General features: G+C 38.3%; 1 protein-coding gene across 13 annotated transcripts; it reads left to right on the top strand.

Annotated features, from left to right (window-relative positions):
* Positions 1 to 849: 849 nt before the first annotated feature.
* Positions 850 to 16,032, top strand: MKK3 (mitogen-activated protein kinase kinase 3). Of its 13 annotated transcripts, none has more exons than XM_088862388.1 (10): positions 850 to 969; positions 1,440 to 1,555; positions 1,720 to 1,971; positions 5,910 to 6,128; positions 6,260 to 6,377; positions 6,495 to 6,662; positions 9,258 to 9,371; positions 13,256 to 13,363; positions 13,458 to 13,549; positions 15,318 to 16,032. In XM_088862388.1, the coding sequence occupies exons 4-10, from the start codon at positions 5,986 to 5,988 to the stop codon at positions 15,676 to 15,678; spliced, it is 1,104 nt and encodes a 367-aa protein (XP_088718514.1). In that variant the 5' UTR covers positions 850 to 969; positions 1,440 to 1,555; positions 1,720 to 1,971; positions 5,910 to 5,985; the 3' UTR covers positions 15,679 to 16,032. The 13 variants fall into 13 exon arrangements, with proteins under 13 accessions (XP_088718514.1, XP_088718510.1, XP_020520748.1 ...); XM_088862384.1 differs by having other exon boundaries at positions 6,240 to 6,377; positions 15,347 to 16,032; XM_020665089.2 differs by having other exon boundaries at positions 6,240 to 6,377.
* Positions 16,033 to 17,893: the final 1,861 nt, after the last annotated feature.

Genomic DNA, 17,893 nt, shown 5'->3' with positions numbered 1-17,893 from the left:
TACCATCTAGAATTTAGATATTAATATTAAATCAAGCTATCTTCATTTTTTTGGTCAAAGATATCATACAGTCGAATGTTTGTAGTTATTGTATAGATCTTGACTCACTTTATTCTATATATTTAAGGAAAAAGTTTATATAAGGTGGCAACCTTAATATGTAGAAATACATATGCACTTCAAAAATCTATCGAAAAATGTTGTTTTAATGTTGAAAAACTGTATAATTGATCATTTCGACATCAAGCTGTATGAATATGTAAAAAAAAAAAATTTGAGTCTCATAAATAGTGCATCTTGCAATACATTATCTATGCCGTCTATTTTCAAGATTTTGATAGGTTTATAGATCTTCTTGATTTTAATCCTTTTTGAAGTTTAAAATTTTATAATTAGATATTAAAATAATTTAAAATTTTATAATTAGATATAAAAGTAGATTTAGAGATAATACTAAAAAAAAGTTGTGCCAAAATTACAGTCATAATAAAATTTGGAAGTGCGCCTTAATTGGATTGTTTAAAGTTGCTGTAACCTATGTTTTACAAATCTTGGAACTTAATGGACTCTAAGAAGAAGATGAAGAACAAGAAGAATAATAAAAGGTAGGACAGCTTGTTTGCGCTTTTGGGACGAACTTCAAGGGTTTGAGTTCTTGATGTACGTCTGCCAAACCGGTATGTCTACCACTGTAACTTCAACTTGAAGAAAAAAAATCTCTTCTAAGAAAGAAAATTTACATGTCTCTAATTTGGAATATTGTATGCTCTCTTTCAGGATTGTGCCCTGTGTTTCTTGTGGGATTTGTGCATTTAATAGGGATTGCTTTACTTGGCCCTGTTCCTCGCAAGCACAGGGATAAGGTTCATGGCTGGCTTAAAGGAGCTCAAGAAAAAGTTAGGAAACTTGTTTGATGCTGATTCAGGATTCCATCATGGCATTGACTTGGATTCTTGCGAATCATACAAAGTAATGTTTACCTTTGTTTACTTCCCTATTTCTCGTGGACCAGTCAACTTTTGTTGCACTGAACGTGTTCTTGATTTGTGATTTCCATTTCTTTGCTTAATTCTTCAGATTTAATGCAAGGACTTAAGTCTTTATAGAATCTAGGATACTAAAAGTCTAGATCTATACCCTGTAATGCTTCAGTATATGCTCGAGGAACTTTCGTTTGCAGGACTATATGCTAATTTTCCTCCTACCCTCATAAACGGGGGAAATAATGGTAATGGATAAGGAATATTCACTAAATAAATATTTTACAGGATAGCCATATCAGGGTTTCTTGGTATATAGCTTTCCACTATTTCATGTGTCTCCTAACATAATTTCATTTGTACCTTCTGCCTGGTTATTATGAAAGTAATTGAGTTTCCAAAGTTTCTCTATTCTTGATTGAAGGGCCATTTACAAGCTACTACTTGTATCTCTGGCAGTATTATTTGAAGTGCAGTGAGACCAGAAAGCAAGAGTGAAAAAAATGCTTAAAAAAAGTGCGGAAAGTTTGTCTAGGTTGAAGAAATCTAGTTGTGAAAGTCATCGACTTTTCATTGTATGCGTTTTATCTGATCCATTTCTCATCTAGTTCCTTACTCTTGCATTTCTTGACAGACAACCTTGAGATTATTAACATTTATCTGGTGCTTGTTTCTCAGCACCCAATGCAGATTTTGTTCCTAGATGTGATGTTTTCTAACACAATCTGGTTTCTTGAAGGTATCAGATGGCGGAACTCTTAACTTACTAAGCAGATCATGTGGAGTCTACAATATCAATGAGCTTGGTTTGCAAAAGAAAACTGGACTGGTGGATGAAACAGATAGATCTGAGAGGACTTATCGTTGTGCGTCGCATGAGATGCATATATTTGGAGCTATTGGGTGCGGTGCAAGCAGTGTTGTTCAAAGAGCTATTCATATACCAGTTCATCGAATTTTAGCACTAAAGAAGATAAATATCTTTGAGAAGGTCTTTATCCTTGCTTCTGCATTGTATTGATGCACATTATGGAATTCTTTGGTTTGTAATTTCTCGGAAAACACGATGACCAATACATACAACTTAGCTGGTTACAAATCTCAATTTAGATTCTCTCGTTGGTTGTCATCCATTTCAGCCCTTTATAGTGAGGCATCTTCCCGTTCACAAATGAAGCACTAAAATGTTGAAGAACCCTGCATTATAAGCTTTTAGGTAAAGGCATTACCTTTCACGGTCAGACATAATAATTATGAAAAGCTTAGTAAAGCATCTGGTCATCAAGCTTTGTGAAGAACAATTGGCACCATTAGCCTATGCTCACAAAATTAATTTCATCGAAAAGTAGTTTGGGAGGTTAAAGCTCTTGAACTGATTCTTAAAGAGAGAACCTCAAGAGTTATAGAGGCTACCTATCAGCCATATCGGCTTGAAACCTTTGATTTTCTGCCCCTTGTACCTTTAAAAGTTAATCAGGTACACTTATATCAGGTTTCTAAGTAGCAAAGCTCACATCACAAAACTCTTTTATTTTCTTTATGTTTTTGGGTGGCTAATCTGGGAATCAAACCTCAGAAGTTAGTGCCACATCCATGAAGCTGAGAGGCTGAAACCATATCACGAAACTTCCCAAATACAGCCCTCATTCTCCTGATGATGATATCTTATGCTCTATGACAAAATGTGAAGATGATGTATTTCCCTGGCCCTTGCCCTTTTGGTGATATCTTATGCTCCATGACAAAATCTGAAGATGATGTATTTCCCTTAAAATGACCTCTTGAACTTCAGTTCAAACTTTAGACCAATCTATTGATGATTATGGAAAAGGGTACTAAAGATACACATGTCGAAATCCATCCTCTGCATCCCTAATCTACATGAGCCTTTGAATCTCCATCAAGAACCTTCACATTTACATGGCCGTCTGCCTTCAGTTGGTTCCATTACTTCTTCACTATGATCATTAGGCACTGACCTTTGAGTCTAAAATCCCTATCTTGGGAGTATCCCACTAAGGATAAACTAATGACTAGTATGCCAAGCAAGGTACACCTTTTTCCAAGCATGGCAAATGGATTTGGAGGGTGATATTGTATAACGTACCCACATAACCGATATTTAAATACCTTGATGTGTTTTGTCCATAGTTGTTGGAGACGAGAGCAGGATCGGTTCGGGAATCGCCGAACCGCCCTATTGCAGAAGTTCCCTGGGTTTGGGATTGATGTCCGTAGAATGGACAAGAGAGGGAACGAGATCCTATATCGATGGGTTCGAGGTTTTGATTGGCAAGGATCTAAACTCCACTACACATTAAATGAGGTTTTCAAGTAGAGCTTTTATGGGTTCCCTTGGTTAAAGGATCGGGGTTTCCGTTTGTCATATAACGGGATTCCTCTTGTTCTAATATCGAGATTCTTCAAGTATAGGAATTAAGGTCCTCAGTTGAATGGCCCCAAGGTTCGCAACTACCATTGGTTAAGGGAACGAGTCCAATATGTATGCTATCCTCTAGTTAAATAAATCTAAAGTTCCCCATTTCTATACATCACATGCTTACATGCTACTTGATAAATGCTAAATACTATTGAACACTTTACTGTATATGTCCATAGTCTATGCTCCAAAATCCAATATGTACATATGAGTGTATGACAACCTCTGATTCAATAAATCCATAGCGCCATATTTCTAGGCATACATGCTACATGATGCATACATGCTACTTGATGAAATATTAAATACTTTAGGCACATTACTATATAATATGTGGTCCACAGTCGTAAATGTAATATGTATGAGATCCTATGTTTAAATAAGTGCATCGAACCATATTTTTATGCAACACATGCCTATGTGCTTGATAAATCTAGAGAGTATGGATTATTTTGCTACTTAGTCCGTGGTCCTTAGTCCAAAATCTAATGTGTATGACATACCCTATTTAATTAAATGCATACTACCAAAATTTGATACATGAGGTGCCTATGTACTACTTGATAAATGCTAAAAGTATAGATCACTCTATTAGATAGTCCATAGTGTACTTATGTACTCGATTCTTCTTATATATACTCCAAATCCCATTAGGGGTATAACTTTAATAGCATAGTCCCTCGGACCACTAAGATATTCCTTATATATAAATCCAAAAAATATTCTACAAGAAATTGGTTTTTTTCTATTATTTTAATCAACATATTTAGATCACCAACATGTACCCCCCCCCACCTTCCCTCTTCCCCTCCCAATTCCCCCTTCTATATTAACCCTTGGACCCAAAACCAGCCCACATAGCTCCTTTGCCATTAGCTTGTGGTGATCATTCTGGTGAATTTGGTCGCTCCTCCCAACTCTCCCACGCTACAAGTATGTGCGCTTGTGCTCTTTCGCTTTGTATTTTTATGACTCTTGTGTGTGCATAAGAGAGATAGAGAGTTGAGTGTGTGTGTGCAGTAGAGAGAGAGAGAGAGAGAGAGAGAGAGAGAGAGAGAGAGAGAGAGAGAGAGAGAGAGAGAGGGGTGTGCAGTAGAGAGAGGGGTGTGCGCAAGGAGTGAGAGTGAGTGTGAGAGCAAGGGAGAGAGTGAGAGTAAAGAGAGGGTGACGAGTTGAATGTTTTTTTTGTTGCTTTTCGTATATATTTTGCGATTTATTCCATAATCAGGTATTTGGATTGAAACACGAATGTTGCATGGGTTTCAATGCATTGGATTTCTAAGATTTATGTGATACATTTGGATTTAGGATCAAAATATGAATGTTGTGTTGGTTGCTTTGTCTGGATTTGACATTTTATTGGATAATCTTATATTTGATCAGAGCATGAATACTGAATTTGTTGCGCTGTTATAAAACTTTCCATTTGTATGAATATTGAATTTGTTGCCCTGATATAAAACTTGCCACTTATATAAAATGGGGAGAGAGAGATAGAGGTGTAGGAATTGGGAGAGAGGTGTAGGAATACTGTCAAACTGGAGTCATATGTTTTTGGAAGTAGATTCGACATATATGGAACCCAAGATTATAATGTACAAAACCTTGGACCATGTTTGATGGGAGTGGGAATTTATTTCGAAATAATGCTGGAAATCCACTAATGGTTGGAACGTGATCCCTTTTATTTGGGAGTGAGATCTCAAAATTGAAAAACCGGGGTCCCTATGATATCCCTAGGAGGAACTGTGGGATCGAGGTTCTGGAGCGGGAATGCCACCTTACCCCCCCCACGGTTCCCTTAACTATGGTTTTGTCCCCATTATTCCCAATCATTTTTTTAGATAGGGAAACCAATGTAGCATTCAGGTTTTTGAGCATCCAAATACCGTTAAAGATCTACATAAGGATCTGCACCACATCCAATTCAACAAGGTTTTAGAGAAGGTTGAACGCGAGATCCAAGGGGAAAAGAACTAGTATGAAAAAGGAGGATAGCTAAGAAAAAGGAAGAAAATAAGAAATCTTTGAGATCTTCGCTGAGGTCATCCTATAATTTTTTGTTTTATGTAAAGATAAAACTTCTTATTGACATATGTTGGCTTGGGGGCTTGCTTATAATACTAGCACAGTCTTTTAAAATTCTTAGTTATATCTTTGTAGAATGCATCAATATTAGGAAACTTAGAAGATTGATTCAAATTATTACCTTTCCTATTAAATCCAATTTGAACGTTATTGAAGACAGTAGACAGACGTGAATATAGTAGCTACTACTATAGGTAAATGGTTTTTGTTCTTTTTGTTTTTTTTTAATTGATGGCTGATTTTTGGAAATTTGTATCAAGCAATTCTTCCCTGTGGTCATGGCCCTCTTATTGGAACTTTTGCTCCACCCTACACGGATATTGTAACTATATGGTGATTGGAGAATAATGGCAGTATTTTATTGTGTCCTCAAATAAAATTCAACCTATGTGATTTTTTAGGAGAAAAGGCAGCAGCTTCTCAACGAAATACGAACTCTATGTGAAGCCCCTTGTGCTCAAGGTCTAGTTGAATTCCATGGTGCATTTTATAGTCCTGATTCTGGACAAATCAGCATTGCATTGGAGTACATGGATGGGGGGTCACTTGCAGATGTGTTACGAGTACACAAGTTCATATCCGAACCTATTCTTGCATCTATGGTTCAGAGACTTTTGCAGGTAAGTTTTGTGATTTACGCCTCCTCTTCTTATGTGATTAGTTTGACATAATCTAGAGACATACAATTGTTTCCACTTTCCATTGCTAAGTGTGATTTATGATGTGCAAAGGGACTGAATTACTTGCACAGTGTACGACATCTAGTCCACAGAGATATCAAGCCTGCAAATTTGCTTATAAATCTTAAGGGGGAGCCAAAGATCACTGATTTTGGTATAAGTGCTGGTCTAGAGAATTCAATGGCAATGGTATATGATGCCTTGAAATATTTTTTATGATGCAAGAACTTTTGTCATTCTACTGCTATACTTGCAAAAAGATATTAGGGTTTCTGATAATTCTTATACCTCCATGCATCTGATCAGTGTGCAACGTTTGTTGGCACTGTTACATATATGTCACCTGAGAGAATTCGAAATGAGAGCTACTCATATCCAGCTGATATATGGAGCCTTGGATTGGCAATCTTTGAATGTGGAACTGGCGAGTTTCCATATACGGCAACTGAGGGACCGGCTAATCTCATGCTTCAGGTAATATTTTGCAGTTCTAACCTTGTGATTCTTCTAAAGAAATTTGTTGATTTTATTTATTTCCATAGAAATTTGAACATGATTCTGTACATGCGAGCTTTTTCTGTCTTTTATCTGGTCACCGAACAAATTTTGGAAACACCTTTATGTATGATATGTTAAAATTCATTATTAAATTAAATGCATCTTTTCTTTAACATGTGGCAATTCAATTCCCAATTTAGAGGAAAAGTATGTCTCTAGTTTCAAGTGCATACTTAATGCCAAAATTTCAACTGCCAAAGCAAAGATCCATTCCATTCAGAATTTCATTTAGTTAGTAATAAGGGGCTTTCATTAATATGAAATATAGGCAGGAAAGTTACTGTAATAGAAAAATGATGAGATTTATGAGAGCGAAGTATCATAGCATAACAACCAAATCAAAAGAGCTATAATACAAATTTACTTGGTAATGCTAACTCTCCCACCTTCTATTCCCTGGTTTCCTTTGGCAGCCCCATCCATGATGAGTGCTAAGAAAGTATTTACATCAGGAGCATCCCCTGTCTTCATCCACGGTTAAATTCTTGAGAAAGTGGCTTGGTTGTTGTCTCAAATTATGTTGTTTTGGCAGTAGAATAAAGCCACTGCTGTCTTTGGTAGAACTACAATGCTGAGAATTTTAGAACTCTGAAGTTGGCATGGTCGGATGTCTGGTCAGGTTTAATAAGTTGTGTTGTGAATATGTGTATCATGGTCTTCAACATCTAATTAAGATCAATGATGTTTGAGACCGGACTGGCCTGTTCAAACTAGATACTGGTGGCCTCTCCAGTCCAGTCTACCCCCTGGACGGGATGATCTAGTGAATTGGTGCTATACTGATGGATCAGTCAGTCCGATGTTGAGACTGGATGGTCCATTGGTTCAACATCACACCGGCTAGTCCCGTTGGGTTTGGAACATGACGTAAAAGACCCCTTTTTATCAAAAAAATCACTTTTAGGGAGTTTGTTTTTCTTCCTTATGAAATAATTTAAGGGGGTGTTTGCTCTTTAAGTTAGGGATGGTTTGGGGGCTAAAGAAGTGGCTTTTTAGGGAGAGAGAGAGAGAGAGGTACTTTGGCAATTTTTGCTCTCTAGCTCTCTATCTATCCGTGTGTGCTTGTGTGTGAGTGTGAGTGTGTGCGCGCGTGTGCATGTTTGTGTCCAAAATCACAATTTTCTGGGTGAAAATTCGGCAACTTTCGGGGAGGATTTTGGCCAGCAATCCACCTTATTTCAAGCCCCAAATAAGTTTACTACATCTTTTTTTAAGTTTTTGTTATATATTTGAAGAATAAAAAATCATAATTTTTAGGGTTCTTGCAAGTAATACTTTGTTTAACCTTTTTTCTTTTTCAGATCAATGGAATAAGTTGTTTCTTGTATTCATGTCAATGGTTGTTTTCGTTTTAATAAATTTAGGGTTGTTTGTTTTTGCTTATTTGGTAGCTTATATTCATTCTTCTGTATAAATATGAGGTTTTTTTTTGCAGTTTTTTGTTTTCATTTGCTTTTTTATTTTATTTTTGGATTTTAAAACTTCGATGGAACAAAGAAGAGCCGAGCAATGGGCTTGTGTTTGGGTGGTCAGGGTGGCAGAAACACAACATTCCTCCATATCTATAGCCATTAACATGTTAAAAAAAAAAAGGAACCCAAGAGAATATTGATAGATGAAGTTTGTTGCATATTGTTGGGTTACTGGAGTGTATCATGAGTATGGAATTGAGATATGAATATATAGTAGGTCATGCTTTTAATTTTCTTTCTAAGAAACCTTTTAATTTTTCAATTTTTATTAAATTTTTCTATTTTTCCGTAATTTTCTCCTTTTCCATTTTTCATAATTTTTATTTTTTTAATTTATTCGGTCGGTTTAGCCATTGAACCGGTCTAGACATATTGTCTGACAAGACCGGAGCCCTCATTGGTTCAGCCACTGATCCGGTCTTAACGACATCGATGAAAATGCATATATTTTAGACACATTTCTCATTGTTGCATAGAACTCATGCAGATCACTGATCAAAAAGGAAAAAGAGAGAAAGAGAGATAACTTGTCCACGTAGCATAAGATCCTTTGGAGTTGGAGTTCCTCAATTTATGTACTCTCCCTAGGATCTTCTTCTGAAGCCTATGATAATCTCATGGATGGGGGACCATGTTTTCATAGTAAGACCACATTTTCCTACTATGCTTTCAACCTTGAACTTAGGATTCTATGTGGTCCTTATTAGAGTTAGGGAACACTAGGTGAGGTTTTGAGAACAAAACAAAAATATGTAAATTTGGCCAAGTCTGGAAAGCTTTCAGTGGATAGAAGATCGCATTTTCACAGCATATGGTGGATGCTTTTCTTTACTGGTATGTATACAAACCTAATGTTCCCTGAAAAATAAAGCTTTATGCATTTAAGTTTGATCATTTTTAGCCACGAATGATTGCTTCTTACTCTTAAAGTGTGGATTTTATATGTCTAGTTTCACTAGATGTATTAGAAATGTCTCAAGCAAATGGATTTGCTAGGTGTCATTTGCAGAAGATAACAAGTTCCCTATATACATGACAGATATTGTATGATCCATCACCATCACCTCCAAGAGACTCATTTTCTCCAGAATTCTGTTCATTTATTGATGCTTGCCTACAAAAGGATGCAGAAGCTAGGCCAACTGCAGAGCAGGTCAGACTTTTTATATCCTTCCTCATTGAAAATATCTTGTCATTTGAATTAAAATCTTATCATTGAAAATATCTTATCATTTGTAATTTTTTTTTTTTTTGGATACTGTTATCATTGTATTGATGGTTAAAGAAGTACAATACAAAATGTTTCCAAGGGGAGTGACAGAAGAGGAAAACAAAACAAAAACAGGGATCAAAGCGCCCCGATGTTACAGTAGTCCACGACATACAAAAATCAAAAAATTTGGCCCACGAAATTGGCAAGAGAAGCATTTATCTTGGAAGTAGAGTGGAGGCAGCTCCTTGTTTTGCTAGCCCGTCAGTGACCTGGTTGGCCTCCCACCAGATATGAGTCCAGGAGACTGGCATATCCCTGCAACAGTCAAAGATAGTGTCAAAGATGTGCCATAGCCTCCACGGGGATTGGGCTTCTCCGGAAGCCCAAGAAATGATATTTTGCGAGTCCCCTTCCACTCGAAGGGGAAGGCCCCAAGAGCAATCAAAGCGTTGACGGCCTATGGTTGCCCAAGGGTGAGCCGTTGAAGTTGAGTTTGACTGCACCACTCTCCAGTGGTCTTCAGAGCCTTGACTGAGGCATTGAGATGTGCCGGAGAATATGGGCCCAGATGGACAGAAAAGTAGACTCGGAAATGCCTCTAAAGAGTTTGTGGTTGGAGGCCTAGAAGGTGACTGAGCCCCTTAAGGAATCGATTAGTTTCGATAGGGGTGCAGTCTCCCCTTGGAATATGCGATTGTTGTGTTCTTTCTAAATGGTCCACAGTGTGGCACCTATCGTGGCTTTCAAGAGCAGCGCCCCAGCTTTCGGCCGGGGGAGGACAGACGAGTTGGAGACGAGGCTGGGGATGTCCGCAGGTGTGACCCAGGATCATCCGAAAAGTGAAAGGTTGGATTGCCAAAGTGCTGCAACAGTTGGGCAGTGAAGGAAGAGATGCGTGTTGGTCTCCTTGGCTTCCAAGCAGATAGAGCAGCTATTTGAAATTGGCAGGCCTCTCACTTGTAGGATATCTACTGTAATTACCCTTTCCCACAGAGCTAGCCATAGGAAGAACTGGATTCTGGGTGGGATGATGGTGGTCCAAGCTTTAAGAATGACTGTTTGGCATGGCAAGGGATCAGCAGAGAAGAAGGAACAATAGCGGGCGGCCACAGTGAACCTCCCGGAGTTGGAGGCAGACCAGATTATTCGGTCGTCACCCCTTATGAGTGGGGGGTAGGAGGCAATGAGGAGAGAATGTTCGTGGAAGACAGAGAGTTCAAATCACGTAAAGAACGACGGAAGTCAGGCTTCCAACTCTTAGGTTCGCTATCTACGGGGAAGAGAGAATGGTGGCGGATGGGTCACGTGCTAGACGAAAGAGGGAGGGGAATTGAGAAGAGAGAGGGGAGGGGACCAACCAGGGTCTAACCAGAAGCGTATACTGGACCCATCCCTAGGGGAGAAATGGATGTGGTCTTTGAAGAGGGAGAGAGAGTGAAGGATGGAGCAACGGAAACCCAATACTGGGAGCAGGACGGGATAGACCAAGGTGAGGAGGATAGCCGGTATTTGGAAGAGAGGATGTGGTGCTAAAGGTGGTTTCCTTGGGTAGCTAGTCTTCACCACCATTTGCAAAGGAGAGCAAGGTTAGCTACTTCGAGGCTGCGGATTCCCAGATCCCCAAGGGCTTTGTGGTAGCAGACCTTGTGGCAAGCAAGTAGGTGAAATTTCATGGGAAACCTGTCTTCGGACAAAAGGAAGTTCCTCATGAGTTGATCCAACCGGTTGCGGACAGAGGCCGGGAGGTGAAGCAAAGACATGAGGTAGATAACGATGCCAGAAAGGACGGCTTTGATGAGTGTGGGTCTATCAGCGGGAGAGAGGAATCTCCCTATCCAGGAAGCCAGTTTCTTCTCGACTCTGTCTAGGATAGGGTTACATTGAGATTTCCGAGGCTTTCCAAAGCAGAATGTTAGACCCAGGTAAGATGAGGGTGGGGCCTTAGTGCCACATCTCCATTGGTCCACAAAGCATTGAAAAGCGGTCGGGTTGAAGTTGACTTTGAACCTTGTGGCAAAGTGGAAGCTGGGGATGAACAAAAGCAGGTTATTGACTTGGGCAAATGAGGCCTGGTAAAAGAGCAAGGTGTTGTCGGCATATTGAAGGTGGGCTATGGATTGAGTGCCTATGTTGAAGCCCAAGGCTAGGCCTTCTTGGTAAAGCCTGTCCGTGGACCTGCTGAAGACTTTGGCGATGATGGCAAAGAGAAAGGGGGAAAGAATATCTCCCTGTCTCAAGCCCGGTGGGACTAAAAGAATCTGTGACTAGATCCATTGATGAGGATGGAGAAGAAAGGGCGACGGATGCAGCCTCGAATCCATTTCCTCCAGCAAGCTCTAAAGCCCATCCTTCTTTTGGTTTCTTTGAGGAGGTCCTAGTTGACTTGGTCATAGGCCTTTTCCTAGTCCAATTTGATAATGAGGCCAGGAGATTCTCCAACATGCGCGAGTGGATGCACTCGTGGGTGATCAATGCCCCATCATAGATCTGACGATCCTTGACGAAGTCTGATTGGTTAGGTGAGATGATGGAGTTGAGAACATTTTTCAGCCTGGTGGCAAGGACTTTGGCCAAGATTTTATAGGAACTGTAGATGAGACTGATAGGCTTGAAGTCCTTAAGTTTCGTGTTCCCTTCGATTTTGGGGATGAGGGCTATGAATGTAGCGTTCATACTCTAACTAATGATTTCCCTAGTGTGGAATTCAGTAAGGGAGAGAAAATCCAGGTGGAAGACTTCCTATTAGCGGTTAAAGGTAGCCACTGGGAAGCCGTCGGGTCTTGGGGCATGGTCTTGGCCAAGCTCCCTGACGACCTTCAAAATCTCGGGCTAGTTGAACGGTCTCTCGAGCCATGAGGCTTGTGCTTGGGAGATGGAGGAAAAGGACAAGTCTCCCAAAACCAGGGCCGGCCTATGGGGTGCTTTGAAAAGGTGCTGGAAGTAGTTAAGAATCGTACTAGGAATGGCATCGGGCCATCGTGGGTTACCCCTTGATGGGAGATAAGAGCGATATAATTGTCCCTCCTACAATTTGCAATTTTGTGGAAGTAAGCTGTGTTTTGGTCTCCACAGGTAAGCCACTTGACATGTGATCTTTGTGCCCAGTTCAGTTCCTCTTTGTGAAGGATTGCTTGGCAGTCAGATTTGAGTTGGAGTCTTGAGAGGTTTTCGACTGGTGTAAGAGAGCGGGAGTCCTCGACTAGGTCAAGGTCATGAATGGAGGCTAGAATTGAGGTTATGGGAGCAAGGAAGTTCCCTGGTAGGTTGTGCCTCCATTCCTTTAGGGAGGACTTAAGGACAGAGTTTTTTCTGCAACCTAAACCCAGCCCAACCCAGCGCATGAGGGGAATAGGAAACCCAATTGTATTTTGTTGTTGAAAATATCTATCGTGTATGTCCTTTGATCTGAAGTTTGTGGAAACTTATCTGATCTTTTTCTTTCTTGGAAATATTTCTTCCTGTATCTGACACTTGAAATCTGGTATTTTCCCACATCTAACTCTTAATAAGGATCGATGATAGTTCCTCCATGATTGTAGATATACCAAGAATGAAATGGTGAGACACATAGTTATGCATCCCTCTTCTGCCAGTGAATTTGGAAAGAATTTACACTAATTGCAGAATTTCTCATGCTAATCTGAAATTCCCTGGCTCATTAATTACGCTGAACGGCTGAAGTTTGGACATATTGATTCTGTTTCCTATATTATGTTCCTATATGACTGCTCTTCCTCTCCATTTTTTGGGGTTCTATTGCACATTATCACACAAATTTGATGCTTTTTTCCTTCATATATTTCCTAATTTCGAATGTGATGCAGCTCCTATCACATCCGTTTATTAGGAAATATGAGAACATAGAAGTGGACCTATCAGCATTTGTGCGAAGTGTTTTTGATCCAACGCAGAGGTTAAAGGATTTAGCAGATGTAAGCACCTCAACGTTCTGATACACAACATTCTTATATGTGTTTTTGTTTTATTGATTTAAACTCTAAACACCATTAAAACACGCCTGTGCAGATGCTTACTGTACACTACTACATGCTATTTGATGGCCCTGATGAGCTTTGGCATCATATAAAGACTATGTATAATGATAATTCAACTTTCAGGTATTTATTTCAAGCATATTTCATGTCATAGAGCCCAATTTTTAGAACTATTACATTCCCTTTTCGAGTGCAATTGTCATGGTTTAATTTTTACGAGTTATAAAGTTCTGAACTAAGTGCAATTTTTTGTGGTTTAACTTCTCAATGTCATTCTTTGACAAATCACTTGGTTTAGAAGTTATGGTTAATTTGCTGATTTCCTTATTTATGATATTTGTCAGAAAATATTACATTTCTACAAGTTACATTTGAGAACTAGGGGACAGATATAAATGAATGTGTATTTGGTACACAATAAGAATGTGTTTGATAGTTATTTTACCCAGACACCGAAATGAGAGTCAGTTTCTCTCAAATTCAGAAGTGTGGAAGAAACATCTGTACAATGTTTTTAAAGGAATTAAGATTGATAAAAGATAAGAACAAAAAGAATATGAAAACTTACACTAAGATATAAAAATCTTGAGATTTGAACCCATATCATGAGGTTGGAGAGTTCTCTGTCATAACCAACAGGCCAAAGTTTAAGTTAATATATTATTTTTCTCCCAGAACATTATATATGTCATTGCAAGCCATTTTTGCATAAGTTCATCTTTCAAAAAGTGATGTGTTGGTAAACTTGATGTTTTGGGTAACTTAGCTGCAAACCTGTTTGCGCTACACAAATTAATTTATCATAGCAGTTGACATCATGATTTGTTCATGGAGCAATCCAGCATAACCCCACAATTTGGACTGACTACCCCCTGATTCCTATGACTGGCATTTTCAGTGGATAAGTTGTTGTTTTTAGTACAAATTCATTTTAGCAAAGGGCTTTTTAATTATGGTGACCTTTTCCAATAGATTTTAAGGTTTACTTGCAAAATTTTCTACTTCCATTTGAAATAATAAGTATTGTATGTTTGTCAGAACTAGAACTTGAGGTACTTCTGGCATTCTCTGTGATGTCATTGGATGTTTGGGATTCGACCTCAATGAAGATGAGTATGTGCTACTGAAATGGCTACTAATAAGGCTATTTTGATAGAGAGGCATGCTTCTTTGGATTTAGTAGACATAACTGATTTCCTTTTGTAATCCTAGGAATAGCTTATTTCCTCATCTTTCCATGGATTGGGACTATTGAATTTTTAGTTTTACATCTCTTGTCAGACTTGCTCACATTGGTGTTCATAATATCTATTTTTGGTTTAGTTCCTTTTTAATTTTTGCACCTGACTGCGCAATATTTGAAGCCTATTGATTGTGACACAGTATGGAATCTTATTCACTGAAGCAACTGGGTTACTTTCTCCAAGGAGTCAAAAACAATGTGAAATGTTTCATGTACTCTGGTCTAGTCCTTGGATTCTTATTCTTGCATGGGGTTTAGAGATCTTCATGAAATCGTTTTTTACATGTAGCTGAAAGAATCGTCATTTAGTTAGAAAATGTGTTGCAAATTATGACTATTCTATGAATTCTAAGCGTCAACTAAAAAGTTACGTAAGAGAAGTTACTATCCAAATATATGGTCAAATGAGGTTTTAAGATGCGTGGAGTCTTTTTTGAACCATGAGGCTCCAATATTTTATTCCAACCACTTTGAGCTATCTCACTTGGATTTTATACTTTTAGTAGCCTTTCGGTTTCTTATTTATGAATTATGTGAAATTTATTAATTGAATTTGCTAATGCCAAACCACAATATAGCTACTCTAATACAGGAAAAATCAAGGTGCAGAAACTTATTCACTTCATTTGTTCTGTTTGTTCAACCCAGCTTCTCTGACAAAGTTCATGTGGGTTCAGATAATATCTTTGGAAATTTGTCAGACATACGTAAGACTCTCACTGGTGACCAACCCCGTGATAGGCTCGTGCACATTGTAGAGAAACTCCAGTGTTGTGCCCATGGCCAGGAGGGGGTCGCCATCCGTGTATCTGGCTCGTTTGTTGTTGGTGGCCACTTTACAATATGTGGAAATGGGGTTAATGTGGAAGGTGCTCCAAGTTTCCAAGATCTTTCTATTGATGTTGAGAGTCAAAAGATGGGGAAATTTTATGAACAATTTATCATGGAACCTGGTGCAGCCATTGGATGCTTCACTATTGCAAAGCAAGAGTTGTATGTACTCCAATGAGTGGTCTATTTATTTATCCCACTTTGAAGGCCAGCATTTTTCAGACGATGAACTTTTTATGGTTTGGTACTGATTCCATGTGAAGTTGACGTTTAGTAGTAGCAGCTGTTTATGACCAAGTTCTATGGAATTTGAATTTGAGGCACTTTATGGGTGCCTGAGTCTTCATCCACTGAATGTGCTGTTATGTTTGTATATACAAACTACTTGGTGGCATTTCATTGTAGAAAATTTGAAAGGTCTGATCGTGTAAAATTAATTTGCAATAAGTTTTTGTATCTTATGCCAACTGACAAAGATGTCAAAAGACATTCTGCTTTTCTGTTTTCTGAAGTATAGGGTTCTTTTACCTAAGTAGAGCTATTTGATGATTGGTAGAAGAGTAAGGGCTCTGAGCGAGTCACTATGAATAATTGTGGAGATCCAATTCGATTGAGATGGATGTATTTGTTAAGACTCTAAATTCAACGACAAATGACACATTGCAGAAACCATTTTCACAAAATAGCGTGGTGTGCCACTAAAAGTTGGTGCATTCAGGGCATCATTGGTTAGGTTATGATAAATAGCGTGGTGTGCCACTAAAAGTTGGTGGTGCATTCGGCAAATCAATAACTTGGTACTAAACAGGCTTTAATTAAAGGGTGCGGTTTATAGAAGGCTGCAAACTTAAATAATCCAAATAAGACGCACCTTAAAATTTTATCTTAACATGTAATTTTGTTGTAAAGAATTCTTTCATAAATCCAAAAATGGTCAAAATTAAGATCTATAAATATATGAAAATTTGAAAATTGACGGTCTCGATAATGTATTGTAAGATGTACTATTTTCAGGACTCAACAACTTTTTTTTTTTTTCATATTCAAACATCTCGATGTCGAGATGATCGATTATAGGGTTTTGTCAACATTAAAACAACATTTCCTATAGATTTTTGAGGTGCATATGTGATTCTACATTTTAATGTTACAATCTTATTAAAACTTTTCCTTTTATTAAAATAAGGAAAAATTGTGTAGGACCCTATTGGGTGTGTTTATTACGGAATGGGTCTAGTTGTTTTAAAAATTATGCCCACCTCCCTTCCCTAGGAGGGCCTTTGCCTCCCAATCCCCAATTTTCCCTCTGTCCGGCATGTCAACACCAACAACACCAGACAGGAGAGAAACCAAACAAACACTCACTTGCGTACCATATATTGTGCTCCCATGGGAGAGAATTGTGCATCTACTCCCTCCATCAAAAGACCTAGCTATATTGATTTATTTTACTCTAAATTTTTTGGAACTATATAAAAATTATTTGGTGATTATTTTTAAAAGAAAAAAAATTGAATTTTTAGTTTTGTGACACTTATATCTAGTTCTGAAATTAGATGTTTTTTTGGTTCAATCTTGAGCAGTCGTTTTTTGCTAGTATATAAAGAGTTTTTTTTTTTTTCTGAGAGTATTCTATGGGTTATAGACATCACATACCCAAATTTTGAGACCTTAAAAGTATACCTAACACGTATTTTGCCTGAAGGAGTAAATGAATAATTTACTTTCGCGGGACTAGAAAATCTTTTAATACCATTTTGACTTAAGAAAAGAAGACGAGGAGAAGATTTTTTTTGGAGAGACTTTGGAGGAGAGACAAATAAAGAGAACATCTTTTTCTATTGCTTTAGGATCCTTTTCAGGTGTTTAGCCCAGTTGTTTTATTTTTCAATGCTCGAGGTTCCTTTTGGAATTTCAGTCCAGCAATTTTTTTTTTTCTTTTCTCTCTCTCTCTCTTTCTCTATCTCTCTCTCTCTTACTTTTAAAAAAAACGAAAGAGGAGGTGGAGAAGAAGAGTCGGTGATGCTTTTCCTTCTTGGTACTTTATTTTAAAAACATATTAGATCTTGATCATATTCTTCATTACTCCATTTGGCATAAAGGTTCTAATATTTGTTATATTTGGATTTTCCTTGACCTTGGTTGATGTCCAACACTTCATTGACAGAAGTTGCTAAATTCTCATTGAGGTTTTCCTCTTTGATTTTGCTTCACCCGGACTTTGATTGTCAAATTTGGAGTCACTCTCAACTTCTTAGTCCTTCAATCTCCTGTTGGGTTGGCTAAGCTCATTAAATTTTTTCCCCTTAAATGGGCGACTCCTCTCTCTCTCTCTCTCTCTCTCTCTCTTTTAATTCCTGAGGCTGTTACGGAGTTGGGCCTTAAGCAACGTG

The sequence above is a fragment of the Amborella trichopoda genome, chromosome 3 (assembly GCF_054954075.1).
Source record: "Amborella trichopoda isolate Santa Cruz 75 chromosome 3, AtrichopodaSantaCruz75HAP2 v2.0, whole genome shotgun sequence".
Classification (NCBI taxonomy): Eukaryota; Viridiplantae; Streptophyta; class Magnoliopsida; order Amborellales; family Amborellaceae; genus Amborella; species Amborella trichopoda.
This window is presented reverse-complemented; position numbering and strand designations above follow the sequence as displayed.

Bases quoted from the DNA above. Each gene is read 5' to 3' on its own strand.
- MKK3 (XM_088862381.1), top strand. From the start codon at position 868: ATGGCTGGCTTAAAGGAGCTCAAGAAAAAGTTAGGAAACTTGTTTGAT. The intron at 1,972-5,909 runs GTCTTTATCCTT...GTGATTTTTTAG, and splicing joins AGATAAATATCTTTGAGAAG to GAGAAAAGGCAGCAGCTTCT. The intron at 9,372-13,255 runs GTCAGACTTTTT...AATGTGATGCAG, and splicing joins CTAGGCCAACTGCAGAGCAG to CTCCTATCACATCCGTTTAT.